General features: G+C 39.5%; 1 protein-coding gene and 1 long non-coding RNA gene across 20 annotated transcripts; one reads left to right on the top strand and one right to left on the bottom strand.

The window, feature by feature from the left end:
- The first annotated feature begins 248 nt into the window (after positions 1-248).
- LOC105040163 (uncharacterized) lies at positions 249-11,235 on the top strand. Of its 19 annotated transcripts, XR_012140332.1 has the most exons (6): positions 269-1,343; positions 7,707-8,020; positions 8,952-9,133; positions 9,536-9,874; positions 10,128-10,260; positions 10,364-10,608. It is a non-coding gene; the product is annotated as an uncharacterized lncRNA (long non-coding RNA). The 19 variants fall into 19 exon arrangements; XR_012140333.1 differs by adding an exon at positions 5,068-5,327 and having other exon boundaries at positions 249-1,343; positions 9,536-10,608; XR_012140335.1 differs by adding an exon at positions 5,068-5,230 and having other exon boundaries at positions 253-1,343; positions 9,536-10,608.
- Positions 11,236-17,034: 5,799 nt separating this feature from the next.
- Positions 17,035-21,245, bottom strand: LOC105040165 (protein NRT1/ PTR FAMILY 6.2). Its single transcript, XM_010916570.4, is given in 7 exon segments — positions 17,035-17,752; positions 17,982-18,062; positions 18,065-18,324; positions 18,437-18,987; positions 19,332-19,549; positions 20,876-20,978; positions 21,107-21,245. Coding segments are annotated over 7 exon segments (1,746 nt in total). The 5' UTR covers positions 21,110-21,245; the 3' UTR covers positions 17,035-17,222.
- Between the last annotated feature and the right edge of the window lie 1,357 nt (positions 21,246-22,602).

Raw genomic sequence — 22,602 nt, 5'->3', positions numbered from 1 at the left:
AGAAGCTCAATCACCCGTTGGATAGGATCCTTAACTCGTGATCCGGGGAGAGATCTTTGTTTAGTAACACCCAAATACGAAGCGGGCAACGTATGAGAGGCACCGGTCAGTGTGCGACATTACATACAAACATTCGCGGGAGTTAAACAGTAAAGAGGAGTCTAAGCCCGTATTTATGTGTAATCCCCATAGCATTAGCATTCCGGAAGTAGTCAAAATCTGGATGAAGCCCATCAGTCTGAGAGATGGAAAAACTATCAAGACAAGCCTGTGCTGCCAACTAATTTGCTGGGCGATTTTCTTTTGTATGTATATGAGAAAGTTTAAGGGTCAAAATATTCTGGAACAAGGGATGAGTAACGGAGAGGAAGAACGCCGTGAGACACGACCGATCTATTGATTGGTTGATTTCCGGCCTGTTGCACCGGTGTCACCCAAAAAAGGGCGGGCGTCCGACGTACGCTACACCGACGTTGGAACAGACCGATCTTTACCAATGCGACCCCTTCTCCTCCTTTTTCCTTCTGGATTCTTGGTCCCTTTTGTTTCTTTTCTTAGCCTCCCTCTCTGTGCTGGCCGGCCTCGTGGTCGTGGTCAAAGAAAAGGAGTCGAAACTACTCTGATTTGATTGTTCCCTCCTTTTTTGCGTCTTTTTTCCAACGTATTCTTCATCGGATATCCTCTGTTCATCAAGAAACCGTAGGAGGAATCTTGAATTTAGGCTTTTCTTAATTTTACGCCTTTTTTTGATGCGATAATTTTACCGTTTTCTGATCGGAGATTCTCGAGATTAGGGTTCTCTGATCGCCGCTATTTTATCGTAGCGAGAACTTTAAGGAGTTTCGAATCTCTCACCATTGCTGAATTCTTGCTTGATTTCTTGAATTCGGTTTTCTATTGTATGCATCCGATTCTTTTCCGTTTCTTACTTCTTTTCGATCATGAGCAAGTCCTGAAAACCCAGGCGTGCTTCACCCCACCCACCCAACACAGTTCTTCACTCTCGGCACTCGATCTTGAGGCGGATTTTTTTTTTTCCTTTTTTAACTTTCTTTTCCTTTTATCAAGCTTAGGTTTTCTTGAAAGTATGATCTCAAGATGATTAAACTAGCTTCAGGCTTAAGTTTCTTCTCGAGGATGCGCAGTTCCTTTTGTGGCCTCATGATTCTCCTTGGCTGCAATTAAGATATATCTGGATTTCTTGTGCAGCTGCTTCAAGGGAGTGGAACTGGTAACCCACACCATTCAGCCCGGGGACACACTCTTCTCTCCTTTCAAGGTGGGCATTGGCGAGGCTAAGAATCTGAACAGGATAGGTGACGCTTCTTTCATCCATGTTGGAGGTAACATTTTCATTCCCACAACGGGCATTTATCATTATTCCCTGCAAATTTATGGAAACCGTATTGGTGGCAGTGCTTCTTGGTTTCTTTTCATTTTGTTAAGTCTATCATTTTCTTTCCGTGCTGACTAGCCTGTGATTTACCCCAGGACCTACATGTCGTGACCCAAAATGCCTGCTAACCGAGGTCTATCTACCATGTTTAAAGCTGCATTTGATACTTTTCTATTGTCAAATCCGTGTAGGTTTGGCTCAAAGAAGGTGAGGAAGATAATAAGAAATCAACTAAGATGAGAGGAATATATAGATGCTGATAGATTTTTGTGAACTTGGATCGAGAATTTTATGATTTTGTCGAAACAAGGTAATGATTCAAGATAGATAGAAAGTTTTGTACAAGGTGTCCAATGAAACTGCCATGTGAACAAACTTTAAGATCCACATATAAAAGAGATGCAGAAATACTGGAACGGGGCAGTGCTTTTGAAGCATTGTTGAAGTGCCACTTTCTTTTCTTTTCTTCCAAGTTGCACCACCTTTCTGCTCTTGATAGGCGCTCCATAAACTTTTCTTTCTCCCTAAAAATAGTTCACCTTATCTTTGTAGAGCCTTTGTAAAGCTTAAGGCTCTGCTTGAAGATTGGAGGAGTGATAAAAACAGAGATTTAATTTGGGCAGCAACAACCGTATGTCAATCTAGGTATCTACCCTTTCATTTTGAAACCTCCCTCCTCAGTAGCAACCGTATGTCAATCTAGGTATCCCCCTTCAGTGCACCCTACCTGTATAGAGCTTGTGGCTCAACTTGAAAATCAGAGAAGTGATTAGAAAACAGTGATCTAAATTTCGCAATCAATAATAACCATCTGTCAATCTAGGTATCCACCTTTTCATTTTGGAACATATAAATGAACCCTAATTGAGGTTGCAGCCCCTTATATTTAAGTGGCTGATATCTTCTATTTTTAAGCTCAATATAGTTAGGGCTGAGCAAATAACTGAAATCCGAAGAAACCCACCCAATCCGACCCAGTAAACATCAGTTTCGATCGGTTGAAAGATATAAATCGGATGCATCGGATTAGAGTTTGTAAAAAATCAGTTATTTACGATCGGGTTCAGTTCCTATACTTTTAAACCATATAAAATCAAACCAAACCGATGTAGTATTTCACAAACTCACTTTCATTTTGGGACAGCATCGTTTAAACTTCAATACTTCATTCTAAAAAATACCGCGTCACCTATTTGGATTCATAGGAATATTAATGTTAAATTATTGATGGAAGCACATCAATTTGAAATGATTCTAAAGTGAAAGCTTTTAGATGTAGTTGCTTTCGGATGAGTAAATTTTTTATTTTTCTATTTTATTTTATACATGTTCAAAAATAAGCTCAAAATTTATAATTTATAAGGTTTAAATTTTTTTGCACTAAATTGACAAAAAAAAAAAAAAAAAGCTTAAGTGGGCCAACATTGGACTTAAAATCAATATTGGGTCAACATTGAAGCCGACACAACCCACCTGAACCCACTATCAACTGTTCACTTTGGGTTCAAACGGTTTATATATGATAAACGGTCGACAATGGGTTGAATTTTCTTCAACTTGTTGGGTTCAGTCGGATAAAATTTTTCTCTCAACCCGACCGAACCCAACCCATACTCAGCCCTAAATTTTTCTTACTTGCTCTTGTAGAACCAATAATCAGCTACAATCCTCCTATAGAACATGAGTAAAAGTTGAACTTCTAAAATCATAAGCTTGGCTGGAATACTAAGAAGAAATGGCAGTCTGTGTCATGCTTCCTGCTTATGCCCCTGCCTCCTCCCTTTGACATCTAACGGCAATCCTTCAGCACAGTTGCTTCACTTTTATTTCTTGATTTCCTCTTCAGTCTGAACTCCTACCCTCGCAGAAAAAGATTTTATCCATACATGAGTTGTTTTCACATAATCTCAAAAAAATAAAATAAAATAAAATAAAATCATACAGATCAGATTCTTGACCATGTCCACTAAGTAATCACATTGTTTGTCATCTGAACCAACTTGTTATAGGAGAATTTGGTATTTTATCCACTTATAACTATGATAAGTGCAAATTTATTTCTTCTAGCTGTTGATTTGTTAAACAATCTAGAATGTCTTTGGATTGAAATCATTCATGTGCATAGAACTTATGAAATCTTCGATTACACAGCTTCAGTGTGCTATGCCTCGTTAAAATGCTGCAAATTTCCTTCCAATTTTTTTCTTTATACTATAATTCTCATTTATTTTAGCCCATCTCAATTGGTTTCCCTTTTAGATGTCAGAATTCATGAAATTCTTACTGTAGTTGTACCTTTTTTCTGGTACAAACGGGCGATCACACCACTCTAGGGGGAGTACAACCCATAAAGCCGGAGAACAAAAGGTTCTGCAGGGCCTGAGGGCACGTCTGACTATAGTTGTACTTTTGACATTGCAAAAATTAGCTTGTATGCTGCTAACTAGTTTTTCCTTTTCCCTGGTTTTGCTTGTAAAATGCATTGGAGAAGGCCTTGGTCATGATGTGATGATTGATGAAAAATTACACTCATATCTGTTATCTTTATTTTTTTCCTAAGGGAAAACTATCATCTCTCTTATCATCTCTGCTTTATAGGTAGTTTATGCTTTTCAACTTTCTTGGACCTTTTTTTTTGTGATTAATTTTAATTGAAGTTTTGGTTGGTTAAAGTCCTTATGGGCAACTGCAACCCATGTTACTTGAAGCATATCAGTGATTCATTATACATGGCACTTGCTTGTATGCTGTTCAAATTTTGAACTTACAGCCAAGTGATCATTGTGTGGTGAATATGGAAGTTTTTGGGGAAGAAGAGGGGGGTGGGGGGGGTTGGTTTTGGTTGGATTGATCATCATGGAAAGCTTAATGATGCTTATATCATTATATGAAACATATATATTTTTCTCTTTCATAGAACTGTTTTGCCCTGAAAAATATCTGATGCAGTCCTAATGTTACTTCTGATAAAATCATTGATCTGCTAAGTAGTAATGATAAAGATTTCTTCTGTGTTTCTGATTGGAGATTTCATCTTGTGCTTGTCAATGTAAAACCATTGAAAGTTGCTGCAATTTTTGGATGTAAGTCACAGGGTTTTACATCTTTTATGACATAAAAATATAGTAATTTAAATTAGCTGCAAGTAATGTTTTGATTGTATGTAAAACAATTGCTAGTACACCAGTCTCTTATTTTGGGTTTCTAGGAGCAGATACAGAGCATAGATGAAACTAGGATGCCAACCGATGATCTAAAAATAAATATTTCTGGTGATTAATCAGTAAATTTCCTTGCAATCCCCATTGATGTAATATAATTGCGACTGAGCAGATTCTTCTAACTATTTATGTATTCAAGCCTTCAAGGTCTCAGTAATATACATTGTTTGAACTTAAAGCTTTATTAACCTGTAACTCCTGTAAAAAGTTTGATCTATGGTAATCATGTAAATGAGGGAGTGTGCATTATTCCAAATTTCTTCTGCATTACAAGGATTGGACGCCTGGACTAGGTTGAAATCGTTATGATCTGTTTCTTTTATTGGGAATGGGATATGGATCACTTTACATTGCATGATTCAGCTACTTTCTGTCATGATTTTATTTTCTTGATTCCTGATTCTGATATGTGGTGTAATTTCTCATATTTTTTCCCCTTTCCTCCTGCAGATCTAAATATCAAAATTCTATCAAGATCTCAACACCATTTACACATTATTTTAGGAGTTGACCTCACATCCATAGCAGCATCTTCTGTTTCATGCACAGTTTTTTTTTGGATTTGTTGCTGTAAAAAGAAAAGACAAGTGCATTGGGAAGCATATTTTAGAGGGCAGATAATATCTCATTTCCCCAAGCTTCTATTTTTTCTGCTGGTGCAAATAATTTTGCATCTCATACCTCATTGAAACGATTGTAGCACTATGAATGTATGCTATCTGTTATCTTTGTTATCTTTTCTTTTTCCATCCAGTTACTGCATTTATGCAGGCTTTGGAAATTTGTCTTTCAATTTTGTTCTCAATATTTGAATTGCTTTTTGATTCAAAGGGGGTATGACATCATTTGAGTCTGTTACAGCAATTATTTTCCCATATACTGAAGTTTGTGTTGCAAATTCAAATTTTAGTGTATGTCCAAAGATTGGGCTGGGATCTTATGGGTGCTTCCACTATGGTAGATTAGGAGAAGCTGTAACTAGCATGTGTTTGTCTTTACTGCCGCAGCACTGTTGGTAGTATCTTTCAAGTTATGTTCTTACAACTGATGCTGTTCCACTTCTGAAGCACTTTCATCTCCAGTGAGAAACAAATCATGTCTTGTAACTGTGACTTCTTAAAAGGCAAAGCTATGCCATAATCTGCACAGGCACTGAATTGCATAGCTGTTACAAAGAATCCGTCTGTCATAAGTATCCCAGTCAATTAAAATTCTTTGAGATTTAGTAACTGCTCTTACAATTGCATGTGAGTTGGCATTGATTTTATATATATTTGTGTTAATTGTTGGGCTTTGAAGTGCCATGTAATGTATGTACAATAACCTTGGCTGACGTTGGTTGGATATTCACTGTCTTATTGTATTGTTTACTGTAAATAATAGTCAAATTTGAAACTGTTGCTGGCTGATGAAGTGGACTTGTTCTAGAAGACAATGATCTGGAAGATATATATATTTTTTCCTTTTCATCATATTATCAATTCAAATATTCTAGTATGGTATCGGAACATCAAAGATTTAGGTCTGAGTAAAGTATGAGTTCTAGCTTGGGCTCTTGCACCAGCTCTAGCTCTGGGCTCTAGTTTCAAAAGCTCTTGCTTGGGCAAACAGCTCTAATCTTTTTTCCTTATACCCCTCCCCTTTCCAGTTCATCTATTTTGCGACGGGTCAACTTCACTCATTTAGGCGAGGTAGTTAGCGCGAGTTTTCCTTTCCATCTACTTCCACAGAGCTAGGTTCCATCTAAGCTGAATCTTCTTTTTTTTTTTTTTTTTTTCATTAGATCTCTGTGGTGAGATCGTATTTTAGATCTTAGCCAAGGTTTAAGAAAGAAAGGCAATAGAATCTTTATCTGAATACCATATGTTAACCAATTTTGGGAAAATTCTGTTTCCGATAATTGAACACCATTATAGGCGCATTTAACATGTATTTCTCTATCCCATTCCTTCAAATCCTCATACCACTCGAGCAATTGGAATCATAAAATACGGACAATATTTTTAGCTATTATCAATGAAGGCAATACAATGTATTTTCTAACTCATACACTTATGTTTTCATTAATCACATCAAGGTATGTCCTACAATTTTGTTCTTACTTCTCAACCCACAACTTTTTTTGATATTCTCCAGTTGTTTTGACTGTTTCTATCCGCTAACCTTGGAGAATATTTCCGGGCCTGTTTGGCCTATTATTTGCTCCATCTAGTTGAATAATTTCCCTACATCAGACATTGCCTTCTTTCTTCATCTAGTTTTCCATATTATATGGTAGCTTAGAACATTACCTACTAGATATGTCTTTTTAGTTTTTAAATAGCCTGAAGGCTATTTCATTCAGCAATAATGGAAATGTGCGATTATAGTCCTCTATGATCAGATATTTACTCTCCATGACACTAAACATCTATTGTAAGGGGTTACTCCCAAGGTTTGCTATTTTGGTACCTAGTACCACCTTGGTACCTTATCGGCATGGTATGGTATGTACACTATATTGGCATAACATTTTCTCATGCCCAGCCATGGTACCATTCGAAAACTGGGGTGTGTAAGCTCGTACGATACAGAACTAAGTGGTATGGAGCAGTTCGTCTTGGTTCACACCAGTTCGGAATATCTTCGTTCATATATTGAATTTTTCCTCAATACTGTATTGGTATAGTATGGTATGCCTAATATAGGGTGATATGCGTCTGCACTGCAAGCCTTGACTTCTCCCTAGTTGCATTAGCTTAAAATCATTAAGCACTAATGTAGGCTTACTAATGCAAACTGGTTTTTAGTTCTCCATGTAATCTCCTTTCTTACTTAAACTTACTTTGACTATAATTTGAAACTACTTTAGGGGGAAAGATATTACTTTGATCCAAACCACGCATAGCTTGTTGATGAAAGTAAGGTATGAAACCATGTTTATATTTTATTCAGTTAATAAGTGATTCCCCTGTAAGTTTGTTCAGATAAATAAGCTTCATTCTTTGCTCAAACATTTCAAACTTCTCTGCTCACATAATCTCATCTCACAATTTGGAAAGTTATTTATTTATTTATTTATCTAATCAAGATTTATTTATTTCGAAAAGGGAGTGGTGCGTGGGAGAAACACTGGCGTGAAAAAGAAAAGAAGAAGAAGAGGAAGAAGAAGAGAGGCAGGCTGGCTAGAGAGAGCTTCTCCAAGAAAAGAGAGAGGAAGAGAAAACATTTGTTTTAAAGAGGTGGAACAAGGTCTTCCTGTAGAGCATCTCCTTGGGTTGTAGTTGCTGGAGATCCAGGGCTAAGCAGCACTTTCATAGATAGAGCATGTGGATTGAAGTGGCCATGGATAGTAATTCTCAAAGGGTCATTGCATTCGCAACTTTAATCTATCCTTGAGAGGATCGAATCAACTCCAAAGAAGGTAAAACCATTTTAAACCCCACATGCATGCCTTTTATGTGGAAATATCATGAACAAAGGTCTTAATATTCCACTTCAAGTCTTTAATGTTCATATACATGTCCTTCAATAATAACCTTTTCCTAGAAGCTGGGATCCTCTTAATTCAGAATGCCTTTCTTTTAGAGAGGCCTGATAAAATTGTTTTAGTTGAGTAACTTGTATGTTTGTGATGCATGCATGACACAAATAAGTGATGTTTATGCACTTGGGGTTGTCCTTATGGAGCTTATGACTAGTCAGCCAGCACTTACTAGAAATTGGAGTGTGATACATTCCCAATATCTCAAACATTTATCTTATGGATCTTGTAAATGTTTGTGTTAATTGTTTTCTTAGATTACCTGTCAACCAACTGTTACTAGCATATTGAAACTACTTTGAGATTTAGGAGAAATTTGGAAGTTAGTCATAGACCAAAAAGTGAAATTAAAGATAAATATTGATGTAGATCAACAATTTTGGTGAATGCAAGCTAAGAATTTTATAACTTGTGAATTAAGCTTGAGTTTCTTGTTCCTTTGCCATATAGACTTGGTATTGAATCTACTAGTGAAAAGATTGAAGAATAATTGCAGAATTTGTCAATAAATTGGATGAGCTGTAACTAGCTTATTAGGGGTTGCAGTGTGGGAATTCCTCAATACCTTTGAACATGGATCTCTTTAATACATTGTGATATTGTTGTGCTACCATTACTTGAAACATTGATTTGGTGTATATATTGTGGTTATGTATGTACTTTGAATGTTCTAGTGGTGAGTTGGATTCTGGCATTGGTTTTCAAACTCATGTTTTTTTTTTAAAATATTTATTTATTTATTTTTTTACAGGATTTTGAATAATATCTGGTGATTATTATGGATTTTTTTTTTCTTCCATTTTGCATGTAGGACCAGATGACATGGTTTTAGTTGCTGGAATTGGGTGCAGGAGCAGGTGCGAGTGCGATTGCAGGAAAGTGGATACTTTAGAATCACTTTTAGTAACTTAGCACTTAGGAAGTTGGTGTGGGTCTGAGATTCTCAGAAGATTCTGAAGTTGATGCATTACCCTGGGAAGGAGATTGTAGCGGGCAAGAACCTGGCCTTTAACTTTTCTTGAGGATATCTCTTAACCAACACATTCTTCATGAACCAAATGAACATTAAATAGCGTATGAAAAATAAAGAACTGAGATACTTATCCCAGAATTATATGAGAAGTCATTCTCTGGATCCTCTAAATCAGGCAGTCAGCTACCTTCTGGTTTTGCTATGCAACTGTATAATTTTCTTTCTACCATAAAAGGCTTGCCTCTCATATACTTACAAGAAAATATTCAGGTTAGGTTTATGGAAATATCTGCTTGTGTGTACTGTTCCTTGATTATCTGAGCTCCATTTGTCCAGCTTTTACTGCATTGAAGTGTAGACATGAAGTAAGATGGAATTTATGCCATGTTATATTATCACTGACAGAGAATTATTTTCTTCAGATGTGATCCTATCGAGAAAGCACCCAGCTGGTGGAAATTGTTGATCTGCATCTTATCGACTATGACAAGGAATCTCTTCTTCAGGTTTTGCATATTTCTTTTCTTTTGCAGTAACTTTCAAGACATTATCGAGACATGCTTGTATAATTGACTGAGGCTGATTCATATATCAGTGATAATAGGGAATTAGACATACTTGATCAACAATTCTATTTGGCCATGTAGATACAATCACATAGATGAAATTTCTTGCCCGACTTGTATTACTTTGATGAAGCAAGCTACCTCGTTCTTGGTGCGACTTTGTGATCATGGAAAAGCATAATTCTAATTCCACAGGTTTGGTAGTGAATCTTTTCTCATTCCTATCGAAGCCTTTTTCTGTTACAAGCAGTAAATAATAGAAAAAATGCTCCTGGAAGATGCCGAAAGGCATCATGTTTCTCCATACAAGTTTTCCTCCACCTCGTAGTTAGTGAGGTATCATCTTGTTTACTGCTCTAAGAAAATGCGAAAGCAAGATTTTGTGGTCTCTTCTTCTCTTAGCTAATACCATATTATCAATTGCATTCTTTGTATGTGGGTGTTGCAGGTTTGTAATATGGAAATAGTTTCTCCACACACAGGGTCAAGGCTGCATACATCTGACCCTCATCAGACCCTGCAGTGGTGGGAGCTTTGTGCACTAGGCTGCCTTTTCATTCTTTGTTTGTGCTGATTGGAAAGTAATGTGTTTTCTTATTGTAATTTCTATGTTAAACAGTACCTTAGTAACCAGAAATTTCTATCTAGGATAACATTTTTAGTAAGGAAGTGCTTAGAATGCAGGTTCGAGTTCAAGATTTAAGGAAGATTATGGAGCAGGTGCATTATCATCCACATCTACCCCTTATATTGCACCTTCACCTGATTCTGGCAACGAAGAGCACTCTGTGAAATGAGATACAAATCTTGCATTGGTGTGGCATAACCGCCCTTCAAACTGGTTTTATGTTTCATCTCTGATGTGTACCAAATAAGGGATGTACTCTTGAATATTAATATAAAGTCAGTTCTTTCTGGTAGTAATATAATCTGTATCCTCACTGCTTCCAGCTTTTAATGCCGTATAGTTCATTCATCAGGGCTGTTATACTTGTTTGAACTTTTGATATCTTTGATGCTGGGTGTTGTAGGTGAAACCAGTCTACTTCTTGGCTTTATATGTTTCCAGGCTGACCTGCTGAACTCTTTAGATGGGTAATTCTATCATGATTGTCGGAGGTTCTGTGTTTCGGTTGACTGATGAAATTCAGAGGCTCTGTAGCTTATCCATTTCCATCTTAGGGATTGATTGTACTTTAACTATCATTTGTTTATTCCTCTGCAAAAAGATGGCTCTCTGACCTATTCTTTTGTGTTGCAATTATTTAGATTTCAGAAGCGTTATGCTTTGTAAAAATTCCTATACCAGTGAAGCTATCTGCCAACCATGACCACGATGCATGTATGCATACTTAAGATTTCGCTGCAGTTGGCACCTGCATATGCCTTCCTATGAGGGACCTCCAACTGGCAGATATCTTTTGAAGAAGAACAAGATCTCCTTCCAGTGTATTTTTGCTGAATTTTCTTTTCAGAATTTATCGGCACTTGGCACATATTAATTTCTACTTTTGCAGCATGATTATTTATTCAATTATGAAGATTAGCTTGCTACCTGTACTCATCCATTTTCTGCAATCTCTTGGGCCTGACTCGTTCATTTTCACTTAGTAGAAAACAGGTAGTTTATCTGTTGATTGATTAATATGAATTTGTCCGCATATGCTGGTTGGGGCCTCACGTGGGATTTACCGCTATCTGCACGGAGCAACCTTAGGATCAGTTATTAGACCTAGATAGGTGGATATGATATGCTTCTCATTTCTGAGCTTATGCGCTTGTCTCTGCTTGGAGGCTTTGTTTCTGTAAATATGCAATACCTTTTTTTTCCCTTGGATTTCATTGCTTTCCCGTGATGGTGTCAAATCAGCGCCTCTCCACTAATCAAGAGTTGGTAACTAGAGCCTTGTAGCCTGGGAAGCTTAAAGCTTTAGTTATTGGATCTCTTTAATCCAACTTATGCCAGAGTTCTAGATCCCAACGCATGGTTCTGTTTGTTTGGGGTGTGTTAAAGCGGGTCCATCTCCACCCTTTTGTACTTCAATGTCTCTGGTGCCCAACGGTAATGGGAAGTGGTAGATGAACGGCGTTCCAATCTTAGACCGAGCAAGCTCATGCTGGTTTACTACCATAGAACTTGATCTCAATGACCCTCTTTATCTTGATTGCCTGTATTTTGCCTGTCTTTGCGTGATAACTAATGTTTATTTTCTAGTGATGTCTCAGCCATCATAGTATCAATGACTTGTACAATTCAGGCCAAGGGACATCCTACTTCCTGCTTTTTGGAATTTTTTAGTTCCCTGCTTTAGATTTTCATGCTAAATTTTTCAGCACTCATGTAAAATATGGTTTATGGTTGATACTTTATTTCATTCAGTTGCACTATCGGGGGGTAATTCTTGTGAATGAATGGTAATTCTCTTATATATACGTTGGTGGTCCATTCCTTGTTAGCTTAAAAGTAAATTGGCTGGTTGTCATGGTGTTTTACGCCCTCATAATTGTGGTGAAAGTTCGATGGTTATTGTGCATAAAAATGGAAATGAGACCCATGAGACCAATTTTTGATGAGTGAATGAACGTGGATAAGAGGGTTGAACGAGCTATATCCTTACCAAATATACATATAAGCAAGATGTCTCTTATCTTGGTTAGCTTCAAAACGATCCAAAGCCCTCTCATTTTGCAGTGAAGAGCTGCAATGACAATTTTCTTTATTTTTCCTTTCTAAAAAAAAGTGAATAAGTTTCCCGGACGGTTGGGCACGATCATTGCAGGGCATGATGGCTCTCCAAACTAAACAGGATTCTGGCTTCCTTCCATTTTGCAAGTAGATGAGCATCCTTTTTGTCAGCCAACCAAAGTCGGACTAGGAGATTCCTTTTGTGGAGTGGCCGAGGTTGTCATAGGTCAAAATAGGCCAGGGCACAGCAATTGAAGGGCAAAAATTTAAACACGTCATCTGGTTTCTCGATGCGAATCTTGGTGGACCTCTCGAGCTCGTCCACCACCAATCAAGGTCTGCTCGCAAGTTGCGGTCCTCTTTTTTCGATTGAGAACATGCAGTTCTCTGTTTTTTGACTGCAAATGCTTGCTTCTCCATCCGGTGTTAGCAAACATATCCTCGTATGACTATGATGAGTGAGTTCACATCAGATGTTGTTGCCGTTATCTCTTTGTCCTTGCGGCAATTGGTGATGGTTCCTTTGCAAGTTGGATAAGCCGATGTCGCCTTCCCACTGATTGCGTTTCGTCAGATAGTTTTCACAAATGAGAAAGCCAGTGGTGCCAACCCACCTTGGAGAAATGATGCTCGAGCTGTGCTGTGTGGGCGTCATCCTTCCATGAATGCCTTTCTTCTTTTTCTTTCTTTTTCTTCTCCCATGTTCATGCGTCCATGGTGGAGCCTCTCACAGTCCACAAAACATATTAACGTGGCATTCAGACAACTATACGATCCTGAAAGCATCCGTTGATTGCCTCACTCCATCCGGTGACGAGAGGTGCTGAAAGGAGAAGCCGGCAGATAGCCAAATTATTGGATCCTTTTCCACGAATGGAAATAAATGCAGTTGAGTGGAAAGTACCATCGAACCATTTTTGAATTAGTTTTGAAATAAAGGCAAATTATATTGCGCTCATTCGAGTCCAATCGATCTAATTTTAGATAGCAAGTCAAAATGCTGTTTAGGTAACAAATATATCGTGTGTGATAGGTATGAGAGCAGACGACTCATGACGAGTTCCCACAAAATAGCGGAACTAGCCATGAATTCCATCTACTCCTGAAAAGAAGACTAAGAAATAATGGACTTAAAATATTAGAAACTTGCTCCCTAGTGCGGACTTATTTTCCGTTGCGTTGAGGATAAGGTCGGACTTTTATCCGTGGGGAATCTTAATCTGAACTTTCATTTTTAATAAACAGATATCAACAGTATTCCCATATAATGATGATAGTGATGTTGCAACGCCCAACGTCCAGACGCTGCCGTCCACAAAACATGACTGCTGCCGAATGGAATTGGTGTATTATTACGATTCCCATTCGACTCAAGCAAAAGGACTCAATGACTCGTTGACATTTCCAGCAAGCTAAGCGCACTCATCTCGGCAAAGGCCCGTGCCTACTCCCGCAGCAATCATCACTGTACGGATACCAGCTCATTAGGTTTAAGTCTTTGCCATCTTTGTGTGTGTATGTGCGCGCGCGTGCGACAGAGAGAGGGTGCGTGCTAACCATCTCAGAAGTGTGATTAAGGATATCAACCTGCAAAACGGTGGCTTGTATGGAATTTTTATTGATTTAAGAAACCAACTTGAAAGATACGAGATCAAATGCATGGTAAATCCTGCTCCAATGCCACTCTTGTGCGCAGATAACCAAGCCTCATTAGATTTCTTTTGGTCTGTATGATAGCGGTGATACAGATTCTCCATAATATGGAAAACTCAAAAATAAGATTGATTCGATTCTATTATATGCATGCATGCATGCATGTGTGTGTGTGTATATAATATCACTGCACCATAGGTGGTGGGAGTACTAACTGTAATCGAAAGGGAATTTTTATCTGTACGTCTATATATATATTGTAACGAACGAGATGATGAGCTTGTAACTCTTGGTTTTGAGAGACTCGCATGACGGTAGTGTTTGCCCGATGATGGGAATGAGAGAAACATAGCTTCGAGAGGATGGGAGTCGGCATATTTTCATGTGATCAGGACCTACAGTACCGTTCATGCACTGCGGGTCACATGAGAATATTTTCACGATCTTCAATGAGGGATTCCGTGACTTTGATGACATGCATTGTGCCCCACCAAATATATAGATCATTGCAGTTTGTTCCTGCCTTGCTCCCGTCACATAACAATGCATCTGAAGAACTAACTGCGCTACATGCACGCGAGGGCCCTTCGATAATGTGCCCATGCGCACATGTCGACCCGTCATGCCCTCAGCCCCACAGGTAGGGTCCCATGCATACATGCTTGGTCAGCAGAGAAGCATTTAGTCAGAATTCATAATGATGACTACATTTTTAAACATTTCTTGATCTTTTTCGTCCTCTTTCTTTTTGGGTTCGAGCATTCGTTATGAATGTCCTCTTTAAATTATTCCGCGATGGGATCGTTCATGAACTGTTCAATTATAAATCGAATTATTCATGATTAATTCATGCAATTGGTTTGACCGTCGTGATTAGGAAAAGGAATGTGAAAATCTTTAATAGTGGAAAAAAAAATGTCGGCCCTCATGAATCAGAAGAGCCAAGATGCAGCTAAATGAGCATTTGACTTTTTGGACCCAAAGATATGTAAAATTCATAGAATTGGATCAGTGTAATTTAAAAAAAAAAAAAAAATGGTCCGAATTAAACTTATTTGGATAAAAAATGGACCGATCCAAATCGCATAGAAAGAGGAAAGATCTAGTGAAATGTTAAATTAACACCAAAAGGCATATTTGGACTATCCTATCCTGTACATCAAACTAGGCACCATGTCATTATTATTTTTAAAGTAAATTATAATTTCTAATTCTACGTTCAAGGATGCGGACCGAAAGGGCCACGACCATATACAGCTGAGAAACAAGGTTGGCAGCAGATTAGCATGTTGACCAGATGGGAATTCAGAACATAACGGAAAAAAAAAAAAAAACTAGATTAGACCTCCGGTCAACCAGCCCTCAATCAAATCATACATCATTATTAAGATGCCCATAAGCCTAGCTATCCTTCTTTTTTTTTTTTTTTTTTTTTTCAATAAGAAAATTAAAATAGAACAAAACTTCAAATACCAGCAAGCTGAGCTTCAGTAACAGCTAGATTTAGCAGTCAGGAGAAGTAGAAGAATTGTATCCATAGGCTCCATCCAATCGGATCTGTAGAGATCTCTACGGGTTATTGTGGTGTCAAGAGAGGCTATGTGGTCTTATCAAAAAAGAGAGAGGCCATGTGAGATAATAGGCTCCATAATGAATCCAGAGGAGAAGGTGAGGTGAGTCCAAGATCAAATCAAATTCAAAATTTAGACACAGAAAGTGAAGATAGGACACTCTGTTTTCCCAAGATTTGAATGGAGGAAGGGCAAACGCCCAGATTTTGCGCTTGATTCGACTACCCGATGGACTTCATCTCATCAAGGATCGGGTTGACTCGCCGCGATGCTGGTCGCTCCCGAGTCAACCCGTCCTTCAGGTGAGTTCGAAGGAGAGGAAGAAAAATTGGTTGACTCGTTGTGCCGACCGTTCCTCACGTCAACTTGCCCACCAAGTGAGTCAAGCGCAGGTGCAAGAAAGAGATGATCCTTGGCAAGCAGTGAGGGGCCCCTAGGAGGGAACGACACGAGAAGGAGGATGGGGGGTCATCTACCAGTGGGGGATTTGGAATGGATGGCGCGAGACCGAGGAAGAAGGAGGGTCTCCTGTTCCCGTGGTAATCAGACGAACAGAAAGACGGGAGATACAAGGAGAGAGAGAGAAAAGGGCTTAGTTGGTAACCACGTTTAGCGGACATTGGAAGATGACCAGATCTGTTAGAGAATCAGGAAAGATTGTCAGCTGATGTTAGAGAGGATATCATAAAATAAGATATCAAGCAACGGTTGAACCGGGATCTAAAGAGGAGAGAGAAGGAGAGGGAGAGAAAACGAAAAACAGAGAGAACAACTGATCTATGGCTGTTTTGGGGAGGGGGGGTAAAGTGGGAGAGGAAAAGAGCTAGAAGAATCAACAGCAGGGGAGAGTGGGATAGAGAAGGAAAGAAAGAGGGACAAGAGTAGGAGTCGTCAGATCCGGCGAATGCTGGGTCAGATCAACGACAATAGAAGGACTGCGCACGCGAGAGAAGGATATTGCAAGAGATGGAGAAGAAGAGGGAGGGGGGGAGAGAGAGGTGGTTTAGGGAGAGGAAGAAAAGGACTGAGGATTAAGGAGGAGGAGAAGGGGGAGGAGGAAGAAGAGGAGGGAAGAGGAGTGGGGAGGGTCCGGCGGTCGGTCGGAGGCGGACGGAACGGAGAAGCGTACCGCGGACATTTCGTTTTTACGACCCATCCAGGGCGCCCGCAAGCCTGTATCACATGGCATCATCTAATGCGATCAAAATTTGGACCGTAATCTCTTTTTTTTTTTCCTCTCTCTCTCTCTCTCAAAAATACACGATCTCTGGCTTTAAAGCCTTCGCAGCCAGCACAAATTGCAAGTAGAGAGCGCGCCTACTTTAGCGCCGTTTCTTAGAATTTTTCCTATCCTTTTCTTTATTTTTTTTATTTTTATTTTTTGACTGTGTGCCTCCGTGCGCGCTTCCAAAAAAAAAAAAAAAAAAAAATCATGGAAAGAAGATCATCGATTGAAAACGAAACACAGAGCACTCTTTTAAAGCAAGAGAGTACAACCCAAACACAGAAGAAAAGGAACACCCGCCCCTCCCCCCAGAAGTAATTAAAGCAAACATCTGATACTCGTCAAAAAAAAAAAAAAAAGGCTGGAAGAAAAGTAGCAAGATATGCCTTTTGGTGCCTTTACACATCCCTAGCACTGATCATCTACAGAATAACTCTTCGCCACACTCTTAGCGGCCTGTGGCTTTGTCCATGCAGCAGAAACGATGAAAGCTCCCAAATTAATAGCGCTCAGTACAGCGAGAAGCCAATAGAAGCAATCCAATCTGCCATGGTTGATGTCGTCTGCCAGCCACCCATTCCCATGTTTGCCGCCTGTCAGGGTCTTGACGATCGAAACTAGGAAACTGCTGAGGAAGAAGCCAAGCGAAAGGGTGGTGAGGAAGAGGCCGGTGCTCATAGTCTTCATCCCCTTTGGCGACCGGGTGATGAAGAAATCGAGCTGACCGGTGTATATGAATGCCTCTCCGGCGCCCACCAGGAAAAATTGTGGGATCAATGTGAAAACACTGATGGGCAGCGTCGTGCCCCCGCGATGAGCCGCAGCAGCACCTGCTCCCCTGGCCACCGACAGCCGTTTCGCCTCTGCCACGGCCGCAGCTACCATCCCTAGCACCGAGAGGGCGAGGCCGATGCCGATTCTCTGTAGGTTGGTGAAACCTGTGGGATATTAATTGCAACCATGCACTTAATTGCGTCAGGAATTACCTCCAATTCCATGCCGTAGATATGGGAGCATATATGGAAAAACAAAAACCATGCATTAATACTCTATCGATGTAACAGTACTATATAAATATATATATTATATATGTATGTATGTATGTATGTATGTATGTATGTATGTATCCATCTCCCAATTACATGGGTATATTAATTTATTTATTACCTTGTTTGCCTTTCCATTTCTTCAACAGGGGCATGATCATGCGGTCATAGACCGCTAGGGTGATCAGAATGGCCCCAACAAGAAGACCGTCAGTGATCCTGCTGGAATTTGGAAGCTTCCGATCGACCTCTCCATGGTCGTCGCTTGCTCTACAGAGAACGTGATCATTTGAGCGTAGACGGTCCAGAACAATATGGTCGTAGCCCACACTGGAAGTAGTCTGATCATCATCTTCACCTCCTCGATCCTGGTCACCGAGCATAGTTTCCAAGGATTTGGACTCGAGGTCTCACCGTTCGCTTCGTTATCTCCTTCTGCCATGATTGCAGCCTTGTCGAGACAACTATATGCATATCAAATGCAATTATTTGTAATTAGAGCGTCATGCATGCTCATGGCGGACGCAAATTAAATTAAACCTGGTCATGCATAAATCATATATAACTTCTTCTCACCGGAATTGGTCGGTGTGTTGGATTCTGGAGGCCTCTGGGCAATTCTCATACAGGAAAGCAAGGTTCGAAGGGTACTGGAGCTTCTTCTTGCTCGCTGCAGCCACGACAACTTGAAGGATGTGAACAATGGGGCTCCCGGCGCTCTTCTTGTACCTGTATCTCCTTGTCCCAGATAGAAACACCAAGATGGCGATGAGCATGGAGATGCAACAGATAGCGTAGGCCCAGCTTCGGCCCACCTCGTCTTGTATGTAGACCAGGACGGTGACTGCAAGCAAGGTGCCGGTGCTGATGAAGAAGAAGAACCTGTTGAAGAAGTAGGCCATCTGGGCCTTCTCCTTCTCGTCCTTGTCGTCGAACTGGTCGGTCCCGAAGCCCGACACACTTGATTTGAGTCCCCCTGTGCCCAGCGCAATCAGGTACAAGCTCAAGTAGAGGATGCCCATCTGGAACCCATTGGCTTGCTGGCATGACTTGGTGGCGGTAGAAGCGTTGCAGGGCGCCGGGCGAAGCTGGGGCAGTCTTGTTGTCACAGAGAGCATCCCCGTCCCCTATAATTTATAATTATTCACCGGCATCGAACAGTGACAATAATAATTAATTAGTTGATCACTAATTGTATTAAAATCAAATTAATTCAGGTACTGGCAGCTCGCAGAGGAGAGCAGAAGTCTGTTAATTAATTAAAGAACATTCTAATTAATTTCTTTCAATTAAGGTCGATCGATCGATTATTAATGGAGCAATTCTCTCTCATGTTGGTGCCGTCGGCCATTACTGTAACTAATTCATGATGAATTTTACAGATGAGATTTTTCTGAAGTATGTAACTAATTCATGACTTTTTCTTTTTAATTGCATCAATATATCTTATAGGATTAATTAAGTGACATACTAATGCTTGGACCACGGCAAAGATGGCAATTGTGAGGTATCGGCCCAAGAAGGAATCAGCTAGGAAACCTCCGAGCAAACACAGCAGGAAGGACGTGCCCATGAAATCTGTCACAACATTAGCGGACTCCGCACTTGGAAGATGCATCGTGCCAACCAAGTACGTCACGAGATTCACCGCGATTCCCATCGTCGATAGCCTCTCACATATTTCAATTCCTGTCACCAAAATTGAATCGGCAAACATTTAATTAATTAATTAGCTACTTCGATCAGACAGAACATTTTTAGGAAGCATAGCACTATATATAATTTGACTAGCTCGATTCATGATGCTAAAAGCACAATAGTTAAATGCCAAGTTTGTAGTGATCAGGGAGTAGCACATATTTGCTGAATGGTTTAATGGAAGTTCAAATAATGCCTCCAATCACTTTTTGAGTAAAGGCAACGAATAGGCACGAGTTCAAAATTCGTGTGCATGGATGCTCAGCCCTGCATGCATGGATACAATATCCAACATATAGTAGAATAGTGCGTGCACCAGTAGTCATCAGGACAGCACTAACTGGCAGGATACCGCCTGTCCCGGCCGGTCTTTACCGATGGTGAAATTTGGATAAGCTTAACCGCAAATGCTCAGCCACAAAACTCGCTCGGTCCCAATAAATTCTTAACCAGGCAAATATATGTTGTTGGGACAGAAAAGATCGATCACACTCGGAACTCTAGTAATCTGTCTATAGTTGACTTTATGGCACTTGTGCGTTTATAACTTTTTTTTTTTTTTTTTTTGCATGAACCACCTATTATTCTGTGTGTGTGTGTAGACAAAATGGTTCAGAAGCTGGTAAGCTTGTCATGGTTCTCTTGCAGTGATTTTAAGCAACTTAAACATGCTTGTTGAAAGGCCAAGGCTAATCTGTGGCAACCAAGGAAAATGGGCAGGAGTTTCGTCGGACTACGGTGTGACGCAACCTGGAATTCTATGGTCTCCTTAGTACCGTAAATATGTTTAATACTTGATTGCGTGCCTGTGCGGAAAACACTCTTCAGGTGCCAAATTATATGCTCATGCATGGAACACAAATAGTGGTGAAAAGTGAATTCCCAATGACAAAATTATTAGTAAATTAAGTTTCTGTTAGGCATATAATTTACTGATCTGGTCCAAAATAATCTTGATGTTTGAGCATAGTAAGTTCAGTCCTATAAGAAGGAGAAAAGCTATAGTGGTAAAACGCGCAGCATTATCTACAAACGCACAAAATCGAATGCGAATAGCTTTCCACTATGTTAATGCTAGGAGATCGTTGATCATTTACCCACGGAAGGATGAACTGTAGTTGTTCAAAAGACATATAAATTCATTTTGTCATGCTCTGATACTCGATTTGCTCCTTCAGGAAGTGGTGCCACAGAGTTATTTGGAAACATTTTTTTTTTAAAAAAAAATGGAAAGGTGGATACTGGATATTGAAACAACAAAGAAAAGAAAAGGAAAGTTAAGGCTAGGGATCGGAGGTGAAGAATTGGATGACAGACCTAATATAAGAGCCGCAGGTACCCAACCGCCGGTCTTGGATCTGTCCGCAAGCGATCCCTTGTAATCCACTGCGTCCTCCACCGACAAGCTCATCTTTCCATCCTAAGAAGCATATTCAAAAGAACAAAAGAAAAGAAAAATAAAAATGGAACCATGGAGGAGGATATCTGAAAAGGCTGTGCATGGACCCTCAAAAGTTTGGAGGGGATAACAAGCCATACGACACACACCATGTTGATCTTTTCAGGAGTCACAACAGTGCAAAAGGGCTTCAAAAGCTAGAGAGATGCAATGAAACTAGAGATCTCTCGCTTCTTTGCTCCCATTCACAAATCTTAGGGTCTCCTTTTATAGACCAAAGTTTGAAGCCTTCCCTCGCCCTACAAAGACCTCCTCCACCATCCCTTTCGAAAAAATAAGTTGTATACTTTATTATTATTTTTTTATCCAAAACAATTAAAGTATACAACTTATTTTGAGAAAGTAGGGAATTGGCTCTCCAAAAATTAATTTGAAAAGGAAGACGCCGGGGAGTCCAACATTTTGTTCTCTCTTTGAGGGTCTCGATATTATATTTGTCACGGAAAAAGGTGATGGAGAGCTAATGAGGAGGTGGGCAAGATCGAGAAATCAACAAAGAAGGAATCTTGCAATATGACTTGCCTATGGCATCCAGACTCGTACCTTTTCGTGAAGGAATGGGTTTATGGTCGTAGGGGGTCTGAGCCACAGCGCGATGTCTCACTTTAGTGCTCCACCTACCCCACATCCAAATGTCACCTTTTTCTTTTCCTCCTAATTTCCACCCCATGATGCATGTGGAGGTGGGATGATATGCGATAACCACATAAAATCAAAGAAATTTTGACCACATTGCCGTAGTGAAACTATAGTCTAAACTTAAGGTGCAAAAATTCCACAAACTTATTAAAATGCAAATTACATTTTTATTTTTTTTTCTTTTTTGTTTGCAAGGGGGCAAAAAGCTATCCAGCTTTTATTGCTGAAAATAGGTTATTTACAGACTTTTACATACGAGGTTCTACATGAATTCTTGAAAAGCCGATTGGCTGCAAGTTATCTTGGATCAATGACGCCGGTGGAATGATAGAAAATTATATATATCTTATGTTATATGTATCATATAGCTATACATCATGTCAATCATCTCATTTTTTTTTTATTGAATCTATTTATCATGCAATCATTTCGAAGATTGAAACACAGCAAGGAGATGAGTTGATTCTCATACATGGTGCGTGATCATATTGGTACACACAGTATAGGATATAATTTTTAGTAGAATAACCTTTCTTTTTGACCTATCTTGTTAAAAAACCTTTTGTAATCTTGGTTAAGCTACATGCAAGAAGAGAGAGAATTATGAGATGTTGTAGATGCATTCAGAAAGATAAAATTTTTATAGTCGGGCCGATCAGAAAAAAAATTATGGTCGAACATACTTCGAGAACGTCCATCAAAAGATGGATGGCCTCGCGAACATTAAAATATTAAGAAAAGATGAATGAATAAATCTTAGGAATATTTGAACAGTTTAGATAAATATCACATAGTCGTCTTTTTTTAAATGGATGTCCCAATATATGCACGTGGCAGACAATGACAGTTCGACCATAATTTTTTCCATACTCGATCCAACTACTGAGATATTTTCCTATTCAAAGATCTACTTTTCCTTATCAGAGCCTAGCTACTAACTTGGTGG

This window comes from Elaeis guineensis, chromosome 3 (genome assembly GCF_000442705.2).
Source record: "Elaeis guineensis isolate ETL-2024a chromosome 3, EG11, whole genome shotgun sequence".
NCBI classification, from domain to species: domain Eukaryota; kingdom Viridiplantae; phylum Streptophyta; class Magnoliopsida; order Arecales; family Arecaceae; genus Elaeis; species Elaeis guineensis.
Note: the sequence above shows the minus strand (reverse complement) of the source record. Positions and strands in the feature narration are given on the sequence as shown.